A 23,186-nucleotide genomic window follows, 5' to 3' on the forward strand; every position below is an offset into this window, starting at 1 on the left:
CTGCTACCAAAGAACCAAGCATAAGAAATAGGTTCTCAGGTATGTGATTGGCTCCAAGAACTTTTTAAGAGTTAGAAATCCTTAAGTGGCCCTGGAGTTCGATAGACAGAATAAAAATAAGCACATCTGTATTTTGGCTTCCTAAACCTAAAGACTTCATTTTGTCTCCTTGCGTTAAATAAAAGAATGCAAAATGTTCAAATGCGTGTGAAATCTTATGGGACTTAACCGCTAAGGTCATCAGTTTAAGTTAGGTTAAGTAGTGTGTAATCTTAGTGACCGATGACCTCAGCAGTTTGGTTCCATAAGACCTTACCACAAATTTAAAAAAAATAAAATAAAAATATATAAATTAATTAATAAAATAAAAATAAAAAAATAAACCTTGGAGGAACCATAAAACGTCGGACCTTGCACTGAAATCGAAGTTAATGCAGCGACATGTGTGACACCATATGTAAATGTCGCACGTACTGCTGCCTCCAACAAATTTTTATCTTGTGTATATTCTGTAATGACACATAAGCTTGGCGGCAAATTCTACCAGTGAAGAAAGACACAGTTCTCCGTCTCCTTGTAAGGAATTGTACGGTGCAAACTTCTCCAATTTCGCGTTGCCCAGCTGTAGGAAAGTTGCGATGACAGACACCATCAATTTGGACACATGTAAAGATTAATGTGTGGTTGTCATCATTTGTAATTTAATATACACATTATTATATGCCAACCGGTGATGAGCATATTGCATGCTATATGTGGCAATGTATTGCCAAGCCCTGAGGGCATTGGTATTAAAAGATAAAAAATTGTGATTTCTTACATGAAGGAAAGTTAGACACTTGAGGTGAAAAAATAATTCAGATACTACTATCATTAATGAGTGTACTAATTTGCATATCAGTTTCCTGTTTGAATCAAGTGTGGATGAAAGATGATACAGTGCTATACCAAAAGTATCAGCTTAAGTTTTTAGAGATTTATCGCTTTCTGATTTACGAAACCTTAACGTACTTCAAAGTACGTTCCTTTCATATCTAGGCAGTGTCTGTATGGGCTTCCGAGTCTCTTTTAGCATCTCCAACGATCCATGACGATGTACCTTCAAACTTTTGTCTGTCCTCAGAAGCAAAAAGAAGTTTGGTGGTGCCAAGTCACGTCTGTATGGTCGCTGAGGCTGTGTTGCCACACAGCTCCTCACGAGAAGCTCATGCATAACGAAGGTGGTGTGCCTCCATGTGTTGTCGTGATGAAAAATCCAGTTGCTCACAACGACTTTCTTTACACTTCCCACAATCGAGCGAGAACTTGAATATAAAACAGGCCATTAACGGATTGAAAGAAACATAATGCAATTCGCCGTTCTAGATTTTTAACGAAAACTCTTCGCCAGAAATCATACCAGTTTATGAGGATGATATGATGAACCGTACTAATGTGTGGAAATGGTGTTGCCAGTTTAGAGAGGGTAGAAGTGCTGTTTGTCATGAACAAAGGTGTCAGCATCACTCATTATTCGTGCCAAACATCGATTGATATTTTTAACGAGATAAACGCAGTGTTTCCAGGAGTTAGACATCTCCTCATCATGTAATATGATGTGTCGGCAGCTGAGCCAACACCTTGTAGTTCGAGATGGCTGAAAATGCACGCTAGACTAACGCAGACGGGCGTGAAGTACTGGAACAGGCTACGTAATTAATGCTATGAAGAAAAGTACGTAGCTGGATTAATACTTATCTTTAATCAATCATTGTGGTACATCGCTCTTGACGATACACAGGAGACTTTAATTACAATCACTGTAAGGCTAATGGCGCCTTGCTAGTTCGTAGCCATTAACTTAGGTGAAGGCTATTCTGTCTCTCGGCTAATGAGAGAGAAAGGCTTCGTACATCTAGTCGCTAGCTAGGTCGTCCGTACAACTGGGGCGAGTGCTTGTTCGTATCACGAGACCTGCCTTGTGGTGGCACTAGGTCTGCGATTACACAGTGGCGACACGCGGGTCCGACATGTACTAAATGGACTGCGGCCGATTTAATCTACCACCTAGCAAGTGTGGTGTCTGGCGGTGACACCACATTCCTCCCCCGCAAATCGGCGAACGGTCGTGAGATAAGGCTTCCGCCCGCCGTGGGGAGGACCCAATGTTGACGTATGCGATGAGGTGGGGAGCCCAACAACAGGCGAGGCTGTGCCACACGCACCCAGCCATTCAGTCCGAGGGGAGCTAGGAAACGCCTGAAAACCTAGTCCAGGGTGCACGTCAACATGCGGTGTATGCGCCCGTAAAGAAACAGGAGGGGCCGAAGGGTCGACCTCCATTGCGTCGGGGTAGCCGACGCGCGATGACGTCTTGTGGTCCGGAGCGGGCGGAAGTTCCATGGCGGAGGACAGCTGGTCACGGGAAGCGATCGGCGGCACGTGACAATGGGAGGCGCGTGGCGGCTGCAGCGAAGCGTCGAATGCGGGCGGCGCCGGCCGGAGTACCGGCGGCTGCGGCGGCGGTGGCGGCGGCTGCTGCGGCGGCGCGTCGCCATGGGGCAAAATGGAAGGCATCGTCGGTAACACCTGGGGATGAGGCGAGCCAGTAGATGGGTCCCCAGGGCGCCGACCGGACGGCACCGTCGCTGAAAGCAGACGGGGAGCGGCAGAACCCGTGTGACGACAGAGGCGCAGAGAGAAGCTTGCACACGTTCAATTACACCCTGTGATTCGAGATCGTTTAATGTTCTTTCGACCTCATCACGCAATGCGTGGCGAACATTGCGCGCTCTGAAAAATTTCGGTTGCGCGTTTACTTTCAGTTCCAAATGTGCTTCATAGTTTTTAGCGCAACCTAAGCCCGGTGCAAAAATGTCTGCAAATTCGTCACGTAGACGAGAAACACTGTCTGAAGGCACAGTTTGATTCACTGATAGGACCTGATTTACAATAGACATGTTAAACAACTGAAATAAATCTAAGCCAAACAAGTTCACTGCCGTAGAAGAACGAAGAACGTAAAATGACACAAGTTTTGTTTGTCCTTTATATGTTGCAAAAAGAGTGCACTGTCCTAACACAGGTATTGTCTGTCCTGAATAACTATGTAACTTAACATTTGCGGCACGCAACGAAGGTGCGCCCAGTTGTTTGTACGTGTCGTGATTGAGCAATGAAACTGCAGCTCCGGTATGGAGCTGGAATGGTATGACCTTGCCATTAAAGTCCAAATCTACAAAAAGTTTATTGTCCTGCTGACGACAAGAGCGACTGTTTTGTGCAATTGGAACAGACACTTGTACAGAATCACTTGCTAATTGACGTGATTTCCGGCGACGTCGACGCACAGTTTTTGTGGGACGAACACAGTCACTGTTAGAGAAAGTGTCACTCGACGAAGTGGAATTAACGACATGAATGTCCACGAGCCTGAGTGTCCTTGGTTCGATTCCGGCGCGAAGCAAAGGGCCTGGAATGATTGTGATTGTCTGATCGGAGCTTTTTCTGGCAAACACTTTGAACATGTCCTTTCCTATTGCAGAAAAAGCAAATAGCTTGGCGTGACGGGCAATGTTCACGCGAATGTGTAGTAGCACACCGCGGGCATGATTTCACTGCATTTGTGGGCTGGCGCGGCACACGTGGCTTAAAGCACGGCGGCAGCTGCGCTTGTTTGCGCGAGGGCAGTTGACCGGTCCGCGCAGCTCGCCCGGCTGGCCGGTTAATGTTACACACTGCTGGCGAAGTTTCAAAAGATGCCTGAGCACAGTCAAGTGTGTCCTGTCTATCCAATATGTCTATCACTTGTTGAAGGGAGGGATTAACTAGTTTCAAAATTTGCTCCCGTATGCGAACATCAGAAACGTTCTGTGCAATAGCATCACGTACCATTGTATCTGAATAAGAAAGACCACAGTCACAGTCAAAGGCACAGTCTCTAGTAAGTCCTTGCAACGTTGCTACCCACTCCCTATTAGTTTGACCGGCCGTACGTTTTGTACGAAAAAACGTATACCGTTTTGCAACCACATTAACTGTTTCTTTGAAATAGGCATCTAAAGCAGACAAAATTTCTTCGTAGCACAGAGTTGCTACGTCGCGTCGGGGAAACAATTTCACTATCACACAGTAGGTGAACACACCGACACAAGAAAGCAAAAACGGCTGCCGCTCATTACCTTGAATTCTGTATGCGGCGAGGTGGAAGGCAAACTGGCGGGACCTTTCCCGCCAAGTCTCGTGGGTTCCATCAAAACTTCGAAATTGTGGTGCAACGGCAGGTTGTGGCTGCGGTACCGGCGAAGCGGCGGCGGCCGCATCAGTTTGAATGGCACGTTGACCCTGGACGAGCTGTCCAAGGGCATCCAATAACGCCTGCGTCTGCTGGTTCTGCAAGCGATAAAATTCGGACAGTACATCTGGAGAATGTGGCGAAGCCATGACACAAATAAATTAGGGCAAAGTAAAACACAAGATCCTTTGTAGTCGTCGCCATGTGATGTGTCGGCAGCTGGGCCAACACCTTGTAGTTCGAGATGGCTGAAAATGCACGCTAGACTAACGCAGACGGGCGTGAAGTACTGGAACAGGCTACGTAATTAATGCTATGAAGAAAAGTACGTAGCTGGATTAATACTTATCTTTAATCAATCATTGTGGTACATCGCTCTTGACGATACACAGGAGACTTTAATTACAATCACTGTAATGCTAATGGCGCCTTGCTAGTTCGTAGCCATTAACTTAGCTGAAGGCTATTCTGTCTCTCGGCTAATGAGAGAGAAAGGCTTCGTACATCTAGTCGCTAGCTAGGTCGTCCATACAACTGGGGCGAGTGCTTGTTCATATCACGAGACCTGCCTTGTGGTGGCGCTAGGTCTGCGATTACACAGTGGCGACACGCGGGTCCAACATGTACTAAATGGACCGCGGCCAATTTAATCTACCACCTAGCAAGTGTGGTGTCTGGCGGTGACATCACATTCCTCTCCCGCAAATCGGCGAAGGGTCGTGAGATAAGGCTTCCGCCCGCCGTGGAGAGGACCCAATGTTGACGTATGCGATGAGGTGGGGAGCCCAACAACAGGCGAGGCTGTGCCAACCGCACCCGGCCATTCGGTCCGAGGGGAGCTAGGAAACGCCTGAAAACCTAGTCCAGGGTGCACGTCATCATGCGGTGTATGCGCCCGTAAAGAAACAGGAGGGGCCGAAGGGTCGACCTCCATTGCGTCGGGGTAGCCGACGCGCGATGACGTCATGTGGTCCGGAGCGGGCGGAAGTTCCATGGCGGAGGACAGCTGGTCACGGGAAGCGATCGGCGGCACGTGACCATGGGAGGCGCGTGGCAGCTGCAGCGAAGCGTCGAATGCGGGCGGCGCCGGCCGGAGTACCGGCGGCTGCGGCGGCGGCGGCGGCGGCGGCTGCTGCTGCGGCGGCGCGTCGCCATGGGGCAAAATGGAAGGCATCGTCGGTAACACCTGGGGATGAGGCGAGCCAGTAGATGGGTCCCCAGGGCGCCGACCGGACGGCACCGTCGCTGAAAGCAGACGGGGAGCGGCAGAACCCGTGTGACGACAGAGGCGCAGAGAGAAGCTTGCACACGTTCAATTACACCCTGTGATTCGAGATCGTTTAATGTTCTTGCGACCTCATCACGCAATGCGTGGGGAACATTGCGCGCTCTGAAAAATTTCGGTTGCGCGTTTACTTTCAGTTCCAAATGTGCTTCATAGTTTTTAGCGCAACCTAAGCCCGGTGCAAAAATGTCTGCAAATTCGTCACGTAGACGAGAAACACTGTCTGAAGGCACAGTTTGATTCACTGATAGGACCTGATTTACAATAGACATGTTAAACAACTGAAATAAATCTAAGCCAAACAAGTTCACTGCCGTAGAAGAACGAAGAACGTACAATGACACAAGTTTTGTTTGTCCTTTATATGTTGCAAAAGGAGTGCACTGTCCTAACACAGGTATTGTCTGTCGTGAATAACTATGTAACTTAACATTTGCGGCACACAACGGAGGTGCGCCCAGTTGTTTGTACGTGTCGTGATTGAGCAATGAAACTGCAGCTCCGGTATCGAGCTGGAATGGTATGACCTTGCCATTAAAGTCCAAATCTACAAAAAGTTTATTGTCCTGCTGACGACAAGAGCGACTGTTTTGTGCAATTGGAACAGACACTTGTACAGAATCACTTGCTAATTGACGTGATTTCCGGCGACGTCGACGCACAGTTTTTGTGGGACGAACACAGTCACTGTTAGAGAAAGTGTCACTCGACGAAGTGGAATTAACGACATGAATGTCCACGAGCCTGAGTGTCCTTGGTTCGATTCCGGCGCGAAGCAAAGGGCCTGGAATGATTGTGATTGTCTGATCGGAGCTTTTTCTGGCAAACACTTTGAACATGTCCTTTCCTATTGCAGAAAAAGCAAATAGCTTGGCGTGACGGGCAATGTTCACGCGAATGTCTAGTAGCACACCGCGGGCATGATTTCACTGCATTTGTGGGCTGGCGCGGCACACGTGGCTTAAAGCACGGCGGCAGCTGCGCTTGTTTGCGCGAGGGCAGTTGACTGGTCCGCGCAGCTCGCCCGGCGGGCCGGTTAATGTTACACACTGCTGGCGAAGTTTCAAAAGATTCCTGAGCACAGTCAGGTGTTTCCTGTCTATCCAATATGTCTATCACTTGTTGAAGGGAGGGATTAACTAGTTTCAAAATTTGCTCCCGTATGCGAACATCAGAAACGTTCTGTGCAATAGCATCACGTACCATTGTATCTGAATAAGAAAGACCACAGTCACAGTCAAAGGCACAGTCTCTAGTAACTCCTTGCAACGTTGCTACCCACTCCCTATTAGTTTGATCGTCCGTACGTTTTGTACGAAAAAACGTATACCGTTTTGCAACCACATTAACTGTTTCTTTGAAATAGGCATCTAAAGCAGACAAAATTTCTTCGTAGCACAGAGTTGCTACGTCGCGTTGGGGAAACAATTTCACTATCACACGGTAGGTGGACACACCGACACAAGAAAGCAAAAACGGCTGCCGCTCATTACCTTGAATTCTGTATGCGGCGAGGTGGAAGGCAAACTGGCGGGACCATTCCCGCCAAGTCTCGTGGGTTTCATCAAAACTTTGAAATAGTGGTGCAACGGCAGGTTGTGGCTGCGGTACCGGCGAAGCGGCGGCGGCCGCATCGGTTTGAATGGCACGTTGACCCTGGACGAGCTGTCCAAGGGCATCCAATAACGCCTGCGTCTGCTGATTCTGCAAGCGATAAAATTCGGACAGTACATCTGGAGAATGTGGCGAAGCCATGACACAAATAAATTAGGGCAAAGTAAAACACAAGATCCTTTGTAGAGTCGTCGCCATGTGATGTGTCGGCAGCTGGGCCAACACCTTGTAGTTCGAGATGGCTGAAAATGCACGCTAGACTAATGCAGACGGGCGTGAAGTACTGGAACAGGCTACGTAATTAATGCTATGAAGAAAAGTACGTAGCTGGATTAATACTTATCTTTAATCAATCATTGTGGTACATCGCTCTTGACAATACACCGGAGACTTTAATTACAATCACTGTAAGGCTAATGGCGCCTTGCTAGTTCGTAGCCATTAACTTAGCTGAAGGCTATTCTGTCTCTCGGCTAATGAGAGAGAAAGGCTTCATACATCTAGTCGCTAGCTAGGTCGTCCGTACAACTGGGGCGAGTGCTTGTTCGTATCACGATACCTGCCTTGTGGTGGCGCTAGGTCTGCGATTACACAGTGGCGACACGCGGGTCCGACATGTACTAAATGGACCGTGGCCGATTTAATCTACCACCTAGCAAGTGTGGTGTCTGGCGGTGACACCACATAATAATTAGTGAAATAGTTTATTTTCGAAAACTGTGTGTGACATGGACTGCTCGCAGAAGGTTGCAGTACTGGATCTTAACTAGAATTTCTCAAATGCTTCGAAATGAAAGGTGAACAAGGAATTATTCCAGATTCTATTTGGACTGATGATGGACCAAGTATCGCACACTACACACCTGAGACTGAGACATAATCGATGCACTGACGACATCCCTCGAGCCCCATCAGTGAAAAGAGCAAAGCTGTTGTTTCAGCCAATAAAAACACGTCTTCTGTTTTTTGGGGCCAAAAGGGATTTTTCTCGTCAAATTTTTGTCCCATGCGGTAACAATTACTCCTGTACGGTACTGTTAAACGGAAAGTAACTGTGGAAGGGCCATACAGAACAAAATAATGGGAATGTTAATGAAGTAAAAGCGTCTGTTGGATGACAGCAGCCAGTTGCACAAGGCAGCTCTCGGATTCATCACCAACCAACCACTCCACTCGCAGCCCCGGTCAGGCACTTTCAGCCTTCAATTTTCCACCTCTCTCATTTTGTTTGTGGGTGAAAAAAAGTTATCTAACAACAATGAGATCCACAGTGCCGTTAAATGACGGGCCACAGAAGCGGAGGGAGCCTTTTTGACAAAGTGTGTTGAGAATAAAGGCGACTACGTCCAAAATAATGCTTGATATACGTTTGTTAATATGTCAAATTTTATAAAAAAGAATTGCCTTTCGATGTTTGAACACATGGCCACCGTCAGTATCTAGACATGCCTTGTATTTAAGCACCTCGTTGTTGGCTTGTTGCGACAACTCGATTAGTAGATACCAGCAAACATCAGGTTCTTCAAAGAACCTAACCTCCATGTATGAAAAAGCTTCAAATTTCTGATTGATTTACAAATGTGTTAATATTTTAAATGTATGACTTTAATCAGTTAATCGAGTAAAATTTCTGAAAATGTTTGAAATTATACTTAAAGTTTATTGGAAGTCGCTAAGTGGCCTCATTATCAGTCGCTGCATGAGTATACTCTCGCTAATTTATCTCCTTTTTTGAGAAAAAAACTCGCTTTTCCGCGCCTCAATGTTTATGATGTCATATCTATTGAACTATGGGGTCGGCTGCTTTGGCCGAGCGGTTACAGGCGCTTCAGTCCGGAATCACGCCGCTGCTACGGTCGCAGGTTCAAATCCTGCCTCGGACATGGATGTGTGTGATGTCCTTAGTTAGGTTTAAGTAGTTCTAAGTCCAGGGGACTGATGACCACAGATGTCAAGTCCCATAGTGCTCAGAGCCAAATGAACCATTTGAACTCTGTGTTGTACAATGTTATAATTTTCCAGGTACATTCAGTGAATTATGTGGACGCTGTGGGTGAAGTTTGTTGCGAATACATTTAGTAGTAATAAACTTTAAAGTCATACTGAAGCTGAAATTTTATGTCATGAACAGCGAATGTACAATAAGTGATAAACTTTCTTCCTCTCATCATTCTATGGTGGGTGTCAACGAGAAAATAACGCTGCGCCTATGAGTGCCTGTGCACTCGACTCGCGATTCTCTCCCGCTGCCCACTCGCCACCCAGGTCTGTTGTCGGGTATAAGGGGAGTATACCAGCGCAGAAAGGAGGTCGAGTACAAGAGTTCGCAAGTATAGCCACCGACTCGCCGTATTCCCACTACATGACAAACATTTTGAAAGCAATTCCCTGCACTGAACTGTTATTACTATGCATTTATTTCACACAGTCATGATTTCGATTTTATGGCCTTTCTCAGGTGCAAATTGAAATGTCGTAAAATTTGATACCTGCCTAAGGGACAGCAGCAAGTTATCATCACTATATAAGAATATCCTGACTCACTCACTGACTCATCATTGTACAGTACAGACCGCTAAGGATAGAAACTTGAAATCTGGAGAAGGTATGAAATAGATGATGCCTTTTTTTTAAAACAGAAAAAAAATCGCTATTAAGGCAGTTTTGAAGCTAGACCTACGAATATCGGTATTTGGTTTCTTGGTCAGAAACAAAGAAACAATGTTTCAGCATTTCTGGAAAGTTAACCTTATGGGGCTGAAAGGGGGAGTGAAATCTTTATTAAAAATGGTTCAAATGGCTCTGAACACTATGGGATTAACTTCTGAGGTCATCAGTCCTCTAGAACTTAGAACTACTTAAACCTAACTAACCTAAGGACATCATACACATTCATGCCCGAGGCAGGATTCGAACCTGCGACCGTAGTGGTCGCGCGGTTCCAGACTGAAGCGCCTAGAACCGCTCGTCCACTCCGGCCGGCTCATTATTAAAGAACTACTAAAGTGTTTTTAAAGCTACATGTATCAATATTAGTATTTGACTTCTCGGTTACAAATAAAAAAATACAAAATACATGTTTCAGTGTTTTTGGAAATTGAACCTCTAAGGGAGTGAGGCGACGAGACCTTTTATGAAAGTATTTTACTATGAAAGCATTATCAAGCCTAAATCTATGGAAATTTAAATTTAGATTCTCAGTTAGAAATAAAAAAATACTTGTTTCACTACTTTTGGAAATTCAACCACTAAGGGCGTAAAATAGTGGATGAAAGATTTTTTTGAAAGTAAATAATTATTAAAGAACTACCAAAGGAGTTTTACGGCTACATCTATGAAAACTGATACTTCACTTCTCGGCTAGACAGAAAGAAATATTTGTTACGGCACGAATGTTGCAAAAAGCATGATTAACAAAACATTTGGACTCCAGCTGCCAGAATCACTTTTTCGTCAGAAGTAAGCTAAAGTCGGAAAATACCATGCTTATAGGGCCCGAATCAGCGTGTAAATGTTCGAAGGTGCTGCAATTTGTGAACAGAAAGCAATTTGATTGAATAAAAAAAATAAGTAAACAGAAAACTCTGCATGTCATACATATTACACAAGCAAAGCAGTGAGCGCTACCAGTATAACAGCTCATCGATTAACAGTGAATGTTGTTCTATTTATATGTACGCTTACATTGTGTATTGAACTGGGGACCTAGAAACGACGGACAGGTTTCTTCCTGCTGTAGCCCTGTCTTTCACTACCCCACAACGGACCACAGCAGTCCACCCACAGCACCGCCGCCCCACACTGAACCCAGGGTTATTGTTGTGGTTCGGTTCCCAGTGGAACAACTCATACCAGATGAGTGTAACCCCTAATGTTTGCATGGTAGAGTAATTATGGGGTACGTTTACTTAGTCTTTGCACAGCAATCGCCGACATAGTGTAACTGAGGCGGAATAAGGGGTAACAGCCTGCATTCGCCGAGGCAGATGGAAATCCGCCTTAAAAACCATCCACAGACTGCCCAGCACGCCGGACCTCGACACTAACGAGTCAAAATATTTTACATATACAATAGACAAGAAAACCTAACTATTTATATTCAAAAGGGAAACAATATCAACTGTATATTATTTTCAACAAACAAGTCCTCATTACATTATAGAACAAAATAAACATCTTGCTATATCACCAGAAATTCAGGTACAACTGCGGAAAAAGAAAGAAACGATGAAAGAAAACAGAAAAACATCCTCTTATATGGCTCTCAAAGAAACTATCAATGTCTTCATAATGGGGAATAAGAATATTTTTTGCAGTGGACGAAATTTGTACGTTTTTCGTCTGATGTGTGGACTGTAGCATAAGAGTCATTCCGGATATCACTCCTCCTCTAATAGAACACATTTGGAGTTATATGCCGGCCGAAGTGGCCGTGCGGTTAAAGGCGCTGCAGTCTGGAACCGCAAGACCGCTACGGTCGCAGGTTCGAATCCTGCCTCGGGCATGGATGTTTGTGATGTACTTAGATTAGTTAGGTTTAACTAGTTCTAAGTTCTAGGGGCCTAATGACCTCAGAAGTTGAGTCCCATAGTGCTCAGAACCATTTGCACCATTTTTTGATTTGGAGTTATATGTTTTGCATCAATTAATTTTCGTCCTTCACGCTGCGGTCTCGCAGAACACAGCTTCATTAAAGGCTATCTGATCCCAACAATCAGTCGTTTCACCTTGTCTGTGCTACTTTTTTCGTCCACTCGTCTGCCGCACTAACAGTAAGTCCGACTAACCTTACATTGCTGCACGCTTCAGTAAAAGAGAACGAATCGACGGGTATGAAGCGACTGCAGCGCCACAGTTCTGAGACGCATCTTATTCGCGGAACTACAGTGGGAATAGAGAAAGCCCACTAGCACTGATGCAACAGTGGCGCCTTGGTTTGTGCGGTATGCAACCTGCAACATTGCCCTCGTACTTGCTCCGTTTGTAATCTGTTGTGCAGTGACTCAAGTGCGTCTTCTTCAGTGAGCCTCATACTGAGAGAAGGCAAAAACCAAACACAAGGCAAATACTACCCTCTCAATGGCACTACTGAAGCGCAAGTCGCTCCGAGGAGTACACTGAGAGATCGATGTTGCGAAAGCAGTGCTCTTAACTGTGACAATGTATCACGAACTGAGATCCCTGGGGTTAGTAATGTCGATTACAAGAAATAGACGAAAGTGTGTGAGGAAGTGTGTGGCTAATAGTTCTGAGGCAACTGTACGCAGAAGATATACATTTGTACAAATGATCTAATGTGAAGTTATGAGAAGTGATGGGTCATGCCTAACCTAACATAGTTTGTGCTGAACTGAAATACAAGTTTGTACTGAAGTCTGCACTGAGGGCTGTTGGTTATGGTATACACTTCCAGCTCATAAAACTGATGGACTGTCATCATTTAACATAGATTCCTCATCTTTCTCTCTCCTCTGTTGTCACAATCGGTGGCTCCCACTCGTCATAGGGACTGAGAGATCAGCTGTTCCTTTTTAGTTTCCCGTAACCTACGCCTCCCTACTTTCCGAAGAAAAACCTAATACTTTCGACAGCTAGCCCTTAACTCACGAAGAGACTGTTCTGTAACATACACTAAGAGGTGTCATCTCTGGGACCCCAACGTTTAAACTGAGATTTAGGGGATAAATCATTTGAAATTTTTCGTTTAAGTGATATAAGACTTATTTTATAATAATTTCAGTGCCATTTAAATACTCCACGTTCACTGTGTTGCATTAAATAAAGTCTGTAGTATTTTACTTTTTGTCACACAAAATCGTGTATTTTTGTGCGTTTTTTTTAATATTACACGTAAATAAACTCTTAGAGAACTAAATTTTACATTCTGAAGAATTATTGTACCTTTGCGAAGCAGGTACATTTTCACATAAAATTACACTCCAGGGTTTAAATTTGCACATAGACATTGGACAAAAAGAAAGTCTGTTAAACGGGTATTCACTACTGGGATCTACATTTCCCTTTACCACAACTCAGAACGTGTCTGATTTTAATTAGTACTTTAATTATTTCATTGAACAAATAGGACGGTGTCCAACACCATTGTCCTGAAGTTCTTCCTGTGAACGATACTCTCGTTCACTAGCAGAATTGTGGCCGCTGGCTAATGAAATCTCGTCGTCCTTTTCGTCTATCCCTTGAAATATATATCTGTGACTTGTTCCTCATGTTTCTGAGAATACATTTCTTGCTATATGTTGTGTACATAGTTCCGCATATTCAGCGCGTACACAACTTTCCCACGAGAGCGCGCCCCGCTAAGCACAACAGCGCAGGCGCAGCGCTCGTCCGTCTCCGCACTACGAGATGGCGCTGCCATAGAGATGGACCAAATTCTGCTTCCGCCGATCCGCGTATTAATATGTAACGCAGCCAATGAGATTGCTGCTAACGTAGAACCTTTTCTTCTCGCGGATCACACTCGTGCAGTGATACATGAACGCGCGAGGTATTATAGCGAGTGTACAGACCTCTGATTAGTCAGTCTGCATTTGTCTGCATCAGTCTTTACGAGTTCTACATTTGTCTGTACCAGTCTATAGTCAAGTTTCAGTCTGCGCCTAATAAGGTTACCATATTCCTGTACATAGCCATGAAGATAAATGTATAGACACTTTTGTCAAGTATCAGAGATATATGTGAGAATAAGATTAACCTACCAATACCAAAGGAACTTCAGATTGTCAATTATAAATAGCACCCAGAACCAAGTTAAGTAATTTTTATGCTTGTTATTACTTTAATGAATGTGTCTGAAAATTAATCAAGTTCTGTTTAAAGTTGTTCACCGTGAATCTGCTACTCTAAGTGTGCAAATGGCATTTCTATCGTCTGACCTAACGGTAGAAGAAAAACACGCCACGATAAGACCACAAGACATATTGCTGACACTCGCCTACTTCGTTAGAGTGACAAGTGAAATAATCTGATGGTGTGTGTACCGAAGGTCTTACAATACGCGCACCACACTATACTAAGAAAGCAGGTATGTAGTTCACAGGAGACCCCAGAATGTGTCAAGTTAGCAACAAACAATGAAGGCGATGATGCAACCGACCGTAAAGCAATTGGCTATTTAACGAAGTTAGATGAAGTATAGGGTTACTCCCTATAAATTACCTTGGGGAGCGAGTTTGAATATTCTCGCAAGGTCTGGGCTCAACGACCACACCTCGTGAGTTATGGGCTGGGATTGTTTTCTCGTAGTTTTATGGTCTGGGTTTGGAGACAAATATGCAAACATCGCGAGAAATGCGTGCTTCAACATAAATACAGATGTCAGTCATGGCTGCATGGTGCACTCTAGTGTTTTGTCACGAACGACACCTGTCCACTTTTCCTAATACGTTGCAAGCGTCTGTGGTGGTGAAGTTGTGTGTGGTTATGAGTGCATTATGTCGGTTTTTTTATCAAGTCGTACGTGGGCAAATTCTTGACGCTCATATGGTGGGCACTGCCACAACATGGCAGCCAAAGTGTTTGGTGTTTCAGGAGGCATCATATCAAAGATTTGCACCATATACACGGAAAACGGAAAAACATCATGTGCTGTCACAACACGAACAAATGTGTGTGTTGAGTGATCGCAACGGACGGTCATTCAAGAGAATTGTGAGGAAAAATAAGGGAACGACAGCTGCAAAAGTCACTGCAGAACTGAATGTTGCACTAGCAAACCCAGTCAGCACAAACACAACAGTAAGGGAGCTCAACAAACTGGGAGTTGCGGGGGCAAGTTGGAAAAGGAAGTCGTAGTGTCCAAGCCATAAGACCGGGACTGTGTAGCAATGGAAGAAAGTCATTTGGTCTGATGAGTCTTGTTTCACACCTTTTCCAACTTCGCCAAAAGATCGAAAATATGGTGGGATGTGGGCAGCGATGTGGTTGAATTGCATTCAACATCAAATTACTGGCGAGGATTATGAAGCCATTTCGGCTGATCACGTAAGTCCCAGAGTGCAATCTTTGTTCCCCAATGGTAATGCAGTGTTCAAAGACTCCCGTTCACATTGTTCGCATCGACAAAGAACTGCTTTTGTCGACACGACACTGAATTGTCGCATCTCCTCTGCTCTATTTAGCGATATCGATATCTGCTTACTTCATCACTCCCTGGACGTGCCAGTATTTAGGAGCACATATAGCATAAGATTCCATTGAAAACCATACAGAACATGTGTTTTTGCATTCCGAGCCTATTGCAAGCTGTTTTGAATGCCAACGGCCATGGTACACCGTATCACACATGGTAACCTGTCATCATTATTGGCGTTTCCTCATTTTTGTCCCAACCCTGAATGTCTGTCGCTAGGTACGTCATTCTGTCTGACACTTTTATAAGTCTCCAAGCGATAACATGCCTACTGCGATAAACGTGCCCTTTTTTGTGGACAGTGAAGCATCCCCAACTCTTTTTTTTTTCTTTATTGTATTTCAATTCCCCATGGAGGCGGGCTGGCAGCAGCATATGCGCTGCTCTTCAGCCGAAAGACATAGTACAAAACATTAGAAGACATTTAAAAATATACAAAGGAGAAAATATGGTGAACATAGATATAAAAAAGGGGGAACATCATGGAAGGCAATAGACAAAAAAGGGGCGACTGTAAAATGGAGATAAAACCGTAAAAAAGTAGCGCACACAAAAAAAACCACACAGGGACAATTAAAAGAACACAAGGCACAGTATGACCGGAACATAAAAGTATCGACGGATGGCATACACATAACAAACACTGACAGTGAACCTCAAGGCAGCACACAATTAAAATCACACCTCTTGATGCACAGGAGAAACAGCACTAAACACAACACTGACGTCGCACACTGATGATGATCAAAACGGAGGATCTGCCAGGCGCAAGGAGATGGATACCGGAGGAAGGGAGGGAGGGGAAGAGAGGGGGGAGATGGGCGGGGGGCGCGTGGAATAGGGCAGGTAGGGAGGGATGTGGGAAGGGAAGAGGCAAGGATGGGGTGCAGGAAGGAGGAAAATCCACTCTGGGAGGAGGAGGGGAGAGGAAAAAGGGGGCCCCTGGGGAGGGGGGGGAACAAGGCCAGGTTATAGTTGGAAGGAAGGGTATATGTCATGGCGAAGTGCATCATCTGGAAGGGGGAGGCACTGGAAATTGTCCTGATGAAGGAGATGGGAGGGTGTGGGGGTGGGGAGAGAGAGGGATACAGCGATAGAGGAGCGGCAACGGGTGGGGGATGGAGAGGAAGGAGGATCAAGCCTGCAGACAATGTAACAGATGCAGAGATGTTGGAGGAACAGGAGAAGGTGGGGAAGGGGATGAGTTCGTACAGGAGCCATGTGGGGGGAGGAAGGCGGATATGGAAGGCAAGGCGGAGCACATGGCATTCGAGGATTTGGAGGGCCTTGTAAATATGGGCAGGTGCGGAGATCCAGGCAATGCTGGCGTAACAGAGGATAGGACGGATGAGGGATTTGTAGGTGTGGAGGATGGTAGAAGGATGCAATCCCCATGTCCGTCCAGACAGAAGACGGAGGCGGGAATGGGCTTTCTGGTGGATGGTCTGGAGGTGAGGGGTCCAGGTGAGGTGTCAGTCGAGTGCGAGGCCAAGGTATCTCAGGGTGGGGGGTGAGCTGAATAAAGGGTGAGGTAGAAATCATGGAGACGTAAAGAGCGGGTGGTGCAGCCTATGATGAGTGCCTGGGTTTTGGAGGGGTTGAGATGGAGGAACCACTGGTTACACCAAGTGGTGAACTGGTTAAGGTGGGTTCAGAGGGTATGTTGGGACCATTGAAGGGTAGGATAGAGAGCCAGGAAGGCGGTGTCATCAGAATACTGGAGAAGGTGGACAGGTGGGGGTGGCTTGGGCATATCAGCCGTATACAAGAGATAAAGGAGAGGGGAGAGGACAGAGCCCTGGGGGACACCAGCAGTGGGATAAAAGATACGGGAGTTGGTGTTGTGGAGGGTGACATAGGAAGGATGGTGCGAGAGGAAGGAGGGGACCAGACTGACAAAATTGATAGGCAGGGCATAGGTTTGGAGTTTAAAGAGGAGACCGGGATGCCATACACGGTCATAGCCATTTTGGAGGTCAAGGGAAACAAAAATGTCAGTGTGACGGGAGTTGAGCTGGAGGGACAGAAGGTGAACGAGGTTAAGGAGTTGGTCTTCAGCAGAGTAGGTGGGTCAGAAACCACACTGGGTAAGGGGGAGGAGGTGGTGTTGAGTAAGGTGCTGATGGATATGGTGAGAGAGGATGGATTCAAAGACCTTACTGAAGACAGAGGTGAGGCAGATGGGATGATAGGAAGAGGCGGCAGAAGGGGATGTGTTGGGTTTTAGGAATAAGAGGTCTTCCATAGGTCAGGGTAGAAGCCAGTAGAGAGGATGACGTTATAGGGATGGGCAAGGACAGTCAAGAAGGAATAGGGGCTTTCTTGAAGGTGACGGTAGTTGACACAGTCGTGACCAGGGGCTGTGTTGCATTTGGACTGGAGGATAAGTTTAATGTCTTGTACTATAATGGGAGTGTTTATGTCGGAGGGGGGTAACTGTCCGAAATACGGGAGACTAGGAGCAAGTGGAGCGACAGAGGTATTGGCACATTCCATGACGGTGGGGAAAAGAGAATAACCAAAGTGGGGATCATCTGGGATGGAGAAGACCTCGGTAAGGTGGGAAGCGAAGTGGTTGGCCTTACTGAGGTTGTCAGGAAGGGGGCGATCGTTATGGAGAAGGGGGTAGTGGGGAGCGTAAAGGGAATCAGTAAGGCGATGGAAGGTGGACCAGTACTTGGAGGAGTTGATAGGGAGGTAGGCGTTGAGTTGTGTGCAGGTCTGGCGCCAGTCTCAGCGTTTCGTTGCTGCAATAAGGTTCCGTACGTGTCGCTGTATTTGCCGGTGGCGTTGGAGTGTATCCCGGTCGTGAGTGCGCCGGAAGGAAAGATAGAGGCAGTGGGATTCACAGAGGAGGAGGACAGCCCGCGGAGGGAGAGTGGGACGATGGGGGTTGATGGTTTTAATAGGAACATGGGCCTCCACAGCGTCAGTAATTACTTTCTGAAGGAAGGGCGAGGCTTCAATGATGTCATCAGGATGGCCTTAGGTAAGAGGGTGACCTGGGTGGTGATGGATTCCCGGTAGGCATCACAATTGGCACGGTGGTAGTCATTTACGACCCTGGGAAGGGGTGCAGGGTGGGGATCTGGAGGGGGGCAGTGAGCAGACGTTATGGTGAGAAAGACAGGGAGGTGATTGCTACCTGTGGGGGCAAGGACAGCGACGGCAATACGCCCAAGGAGGTTGGTGGAGGCAATGACAACATCTGCAGTGGTGTCACTTTCGGGTCAGGTGTGCTGGGGAAGGGGACAAGGTCGCCTTGGATCCTGGAGAGGAACTGATGCCACCGCCAAAGGGCGGCAGGAGTGCAGCTATGGGTGTTGGGGTCGGCAGCAATCACATAGGTAGAGAAGGTGCAGTCAATGTGTGAGATGAAGTCATAAGGAACAGTGGAGTGGACATAGATGGTGGCACAGGTAATGGTGAGGGAGGGGAAGAAGACGCTGAGGATAAGGTGTTCAGTGGGGTCATTTTGGTTGTGACCGGATGGGGATGTGCTTAAGGTGGTCAATCGCGACTCCACCCTGCGCATGAGGACCAGGAGCATCAGTGCAGTGGAGGATATAAGGAGAGGTGCGGATACAATGGTGGGGCTGGAGAAAGGTTTCGTTCAAGAGGAAGGTGGCGACCTGGTGGTGGGAGAGGGTGTGCATGAGCAGGTATTTGTTGGAGTGGAAGGAGTGAATGTTCTGGAAGACGATGCGATACTCGTGCCGCGCCAAGGCAGGATGTGAGGGGGGAAGAGAGGGTGTCGAGTCGGGTGAAGGTGAAGTGGGAGATTTGTTGGAATGTGTGGGGGCGCTGAAAAGGGTGAATATTTTGGAGTACAATGGTAAGGAACCAGATGATGTCCTCGGCCATGGGGGTGAACGGAGAGAATTGTTGGGGTGGACAGGGGGATTGACGGGACAAACAGGGACTGTAAGCTCAGGGGTGGCTGGAGGGGGTTTGGCTTTACACGTGGGAGTAGGTGGGATGGGGGCCATTGCAGGTGTTACAGGAAGGAGGAGCAGCGAGGTTGGGGCAGTTCTTAAGAAAGTGGGAGGCCTTGCAATAGGGACAGGTGGGTGGGGGGGTTTGCAGTTGGGAGTCAGGTGATCATTGTACATCAGGCACCACTGGCAGCGGTAGGATTGGGAAGGGGGGAGGGGATTTGGAGGATTCAACAGGGTGGCGACGGTGGTATATCAGGGCACCCTGGGTGAGGAGATGGTCAATGGAGGGGGCTGAGCTCAGTGATCACAGCGGTGTAGGTGGGGAGGGGGGGAGCGGGGGATCGACAGGGAGGCTGGGGCTGATGAGGAGTGGAAGAGGAAAGGAAGGGTGTCATAGATGCGTGGGGGCCAAACATAACTCGTGGGAGTTTACGGAGGAGGTCCGTGTGAAAGGAGTGGTACGGGGACTCGACAAGGACTGAGTCCCTGCAAGGAATGAGTTGGGAGATGGGAGCACTAGGTAAATACTTTCGTATCTCCACGGTGAGGGTACGGGCATCGAGGAGCTTAAGATCAGGAGTTGACACGACAAAGGTGTGGAGGGTGGGGGCCGGGATATGGGTGGCTGGAGGAGGGGTGGTGTCTGTGGAGACGACAGGAGGAGGGGGAGGTGGTTCTGACTTTTTATAGGAAGTGGCGGGAGCAGAGACGGTAATGACGCACTTTTGAGGTTTTTTGGAGGCTGGGAGGAGGGGAGAGGGATGGGGAGAAGAGGGAGGTGGCGGGTGGTAGATCCCCGTGGCGTAGTGGAGGTGCCGGGAGAAGGAGCCGGTTCAGTGGTGGTGACAGTGGCTCGGCGCGACGCGATGTGTGCGGGAGATGCAGACGCCGAAGTGACGGGGTAGGTGAGAGAGGGGAAGCCGATCACCTGAGGGGCGGCAGCAGAGGCGGCAACAGAGGGGTATGTGAGGGCGGGTGTAGTAGTGGGAGCTGTTGAGGGTGTGGAGGCTGAAGGAATGGTGTAGAGCTGGGGGTATACAGCAGGGGAGGAGATCGTTGAATGGGTAAGTGGGGGAAGGGGAGGTGAGGTGTAAGGAGAAAGGCCAGGGGGGGCACTCCAGGAAGTGACTGTGGAAGAGGGGGAGGGGGAGGTGTAGATGACAGTGGATGTGGGAGTGCTCATGGTGGACGAACGGCGACAGATGGACGGAGGGACAGCAAGCAGCGGCGGCAGTGAAGGGCGGACAGTAGGCAGCGGCGACGACGATGGACGGCGAGCGGGCAGGCAGCTACAGCAGCGACCAGCGGGCAGACAGTCAGACAGACAGACAGACGAACAGACAGCCACAGCAACAAAGACGGAGATTCCACCCTGAGAGTAGCCCAGGCTTTGCAATCTGACGTTTTCGAAGGAGGGGATCCAACCCTCTAGATGTTCCCAACTCTCTTGTGGTTCCCTTTTTAGGTACTCCACGTCGACGTCTGCTCGTAGATACGTATCGTCGGTAGGTGTTACGGCTTTACTTCCCGACGTGACAGCGACGACTCTCCGATGAGGTGCGGGCGTTGTGTTTTACAATTACTGCGAGTCTTGCAAATATCGCTTTTATTTAGTAATTTGTCAGGCTAAAACCCTCCCCTTTTATGATTAAGACAGCCTGCGCCACCTTTTGGAGGGAGTGGGGACGTCAAAGAGTCACAAAAGTTCATATTAAGCAGTCCGTAGAACACGTAAACGTTCACTTCAGTTAGGCTGTTAGTTAATGCCAACGCTTTCCGCTGAGATGGTGCTGACTTACTGCTGAATACGTTTGGTTCCGTAAAACCTTCACTGATTACTACTAGGTAAATGAAATAAGTACAACACTCTTGTATTTCACTTTCACTCTACATTCAAGGATTAAGATGGTGATGGATGATGTTCTATTTAAAAGGTTCCTAGCCTGGAGGAATCTAATAGTTCGCAAATGCCAATATGCACGCGCTCTACGTCCAGATTCGCAACTAACGGCACACGACACTTTCAAAAGTCCACACGTTAATATCTGAATACCGGTACCTTTGAATTCACTCGTATCAGCAGAAAATTTGAGTTTCTGTCGTCTATATGTCCGTTCCAATCTAGCACTGGAGTCCTAAAATCCCCTTAATACTCCGTTGCTACCAACAGTCAGAGATCGTACACTACATCACTTTCAGTCTCCGTAATATTCTAACAGTTTATCGTGAATCCTAACACTATAAAGTCCAATCTAATTATTATCTCGCTGACTGACACGGGTTCCCCGCCCTTTAACGAAACAATCGAGGAAAAAAAGGCGGCAATAACAACGATCAGGCCTTTTTATAGGTTTTTCATCACAAGAGTTTAACGTCACTGCCTTCTCCATGACGGAGCTTCCATGGCTTTGCTGTACTTAGACGTTAAACTACTTGCCGATATACTATAATTTTGATCTGTAATTACCGAAATCTGATTCTATACTATTTTCCCCTCTAAAAATTCTATTCTTAATTTTAAATTATTCTTTCTATAGCTTTTGTCACTGTAAACTGAACTGAGGTGTTACAACAGATATCGGTGACACGGTCCGCACGTCCAGCTATGCTGCGAACCCCCGGCTGCTGATCCCCACCAACCTGCGCTGCCCTGAAGCGGACAGGGACGCCGTGGCAGAGGAGATTCGGCGCTTCTACTTCGGAGAACGCAGCATTGGACCCGACACGCAAGTGGAGCTCTTCACAGTGAGTAACCCCATAAGCAAACCAACAAAACGTTAGTACCACCTGCAGACCTGTGAACGCGCCTTCGCTTCAATTCAGGGGAAGAAGGAAAGTGGTTATATGAATGCGGAGCGCACTGCTGTTTTAAGAAGATTGTCGAGCAGGTGCATACAGCTACAAGGCTATATCGTATACCTGTTGTAGAATCTTACAACATCTCTTATGTTGGCGTAATGTGGCCTTTCTGTAGGTTGAAAATTTCCATTGCAGGAATCGATATGGCTCCCGCTATAAATATTGTTTGGGAACTAATAGTTCAACTGGCTCTAAGCACTATGGGACTTAACATCTGAGGTCATCAGTCCCCTAGACTTAGAACTACTTAAACCTAACTAATTTAAGGACATCACCATCCATGCCTGAGGCAACCTGCGACCGTAGCAGCAGCGCGGTTCCACACTGAAGCGCCTTGAACCACTCGGCCACAGCGGCCGGCGAACGTTTGAAGCCCAACTCGGTCTGCTAGTACACGTGGCGCAGAAAGCAGCAGATACCGTTGCCACGTTGACGCCGCGTTGCTTTATTACTACACTGTCCAGACCCATTAAAGTCAAAAACCTGTCGAAAGCCCCAGTAACCATCTTTCGCACAGCGAACCGCTGTGTAGGTAGTCAGTCAGGTTCTTGAAGATACCGATAGGCATGTGGAGCCATGCAGACTTCAATGCTGTGGTCAGATGTACAGGTTTCTCACTTGAGGACCCATGGCTCAAACAACCCGGATGCGGTGGCACCACAGATTCTCGACTGGGTTTGGATGAAATTTGCTTGTCAGGAGAGTATGGTGAAATTATCCAGTTCTTCAAACCACAGGCGAACACTCCAAGCTGTGTGACACGTTGCCTGGTCCCTAAGAATACATGCACAGTTCTGTTGATGTACTGTGCCTTCCAGAATGATGACATCACCCTCAGAATGCCACAAAACATTCAAATGATTCAAATTGCTTGGAGCACTATGGGATCTGGATAAACTGACTAAACCAGAGGTTTTACAGAGTTTCAGGGAGAGCATAAGGGAACAATTGACAAGAATGGGAGAAAGAAATACAGTAGAAGAAGAATGGGTAGCTTTGAGGGATGAAGTAGTGAAGGCAGCAGAGGATCAAGTAGGTAAAAAGACGAGGGCTAGTAGAAATCCT

The 23,186-nt window shown here is 47.1% G+C and overlaps 1 protein-coding gene across 2 annotated transcripts in view; it reads left to right on the forward strand.

The window, feature by feature from the left end:
- Window positions 1-23,186, forward strand: part of LOC126425164 (esterase FE4-like) — a 346,217-nt gene that overhangs the window by 67,192 nt on the left and 255,839 nt on the right. For both annotated transcript variants that reach the window (XM_050088116.1, XM_050088115.1), the window contains exon 7: window positions 21,838-22,007. In XM_050088116.1, the coding sequence (XP_049944073.1) occupies window positions 21,838-22,007 (170 nt within the window). The remainder of the gene's footprint in view (window positions 1-21,837; window positions 22,008-23,186) is intronic.

This window comes from Schistocerca serialis, chromosome 10, assembly GCF_023864345.2.
Source record: "Schistocerca serialis cubense isolate TAMUIC-IGC-003099 chromosome 10, iqSchSeri2.2, whole genome shotgun sequence".
NCBI classification, from domain to species: Eukaryota; Metazoa; Arthropoda; class Insecta; order Orthoptera; family Acrididae; genus Schistocerca; species Schistocerca serialis.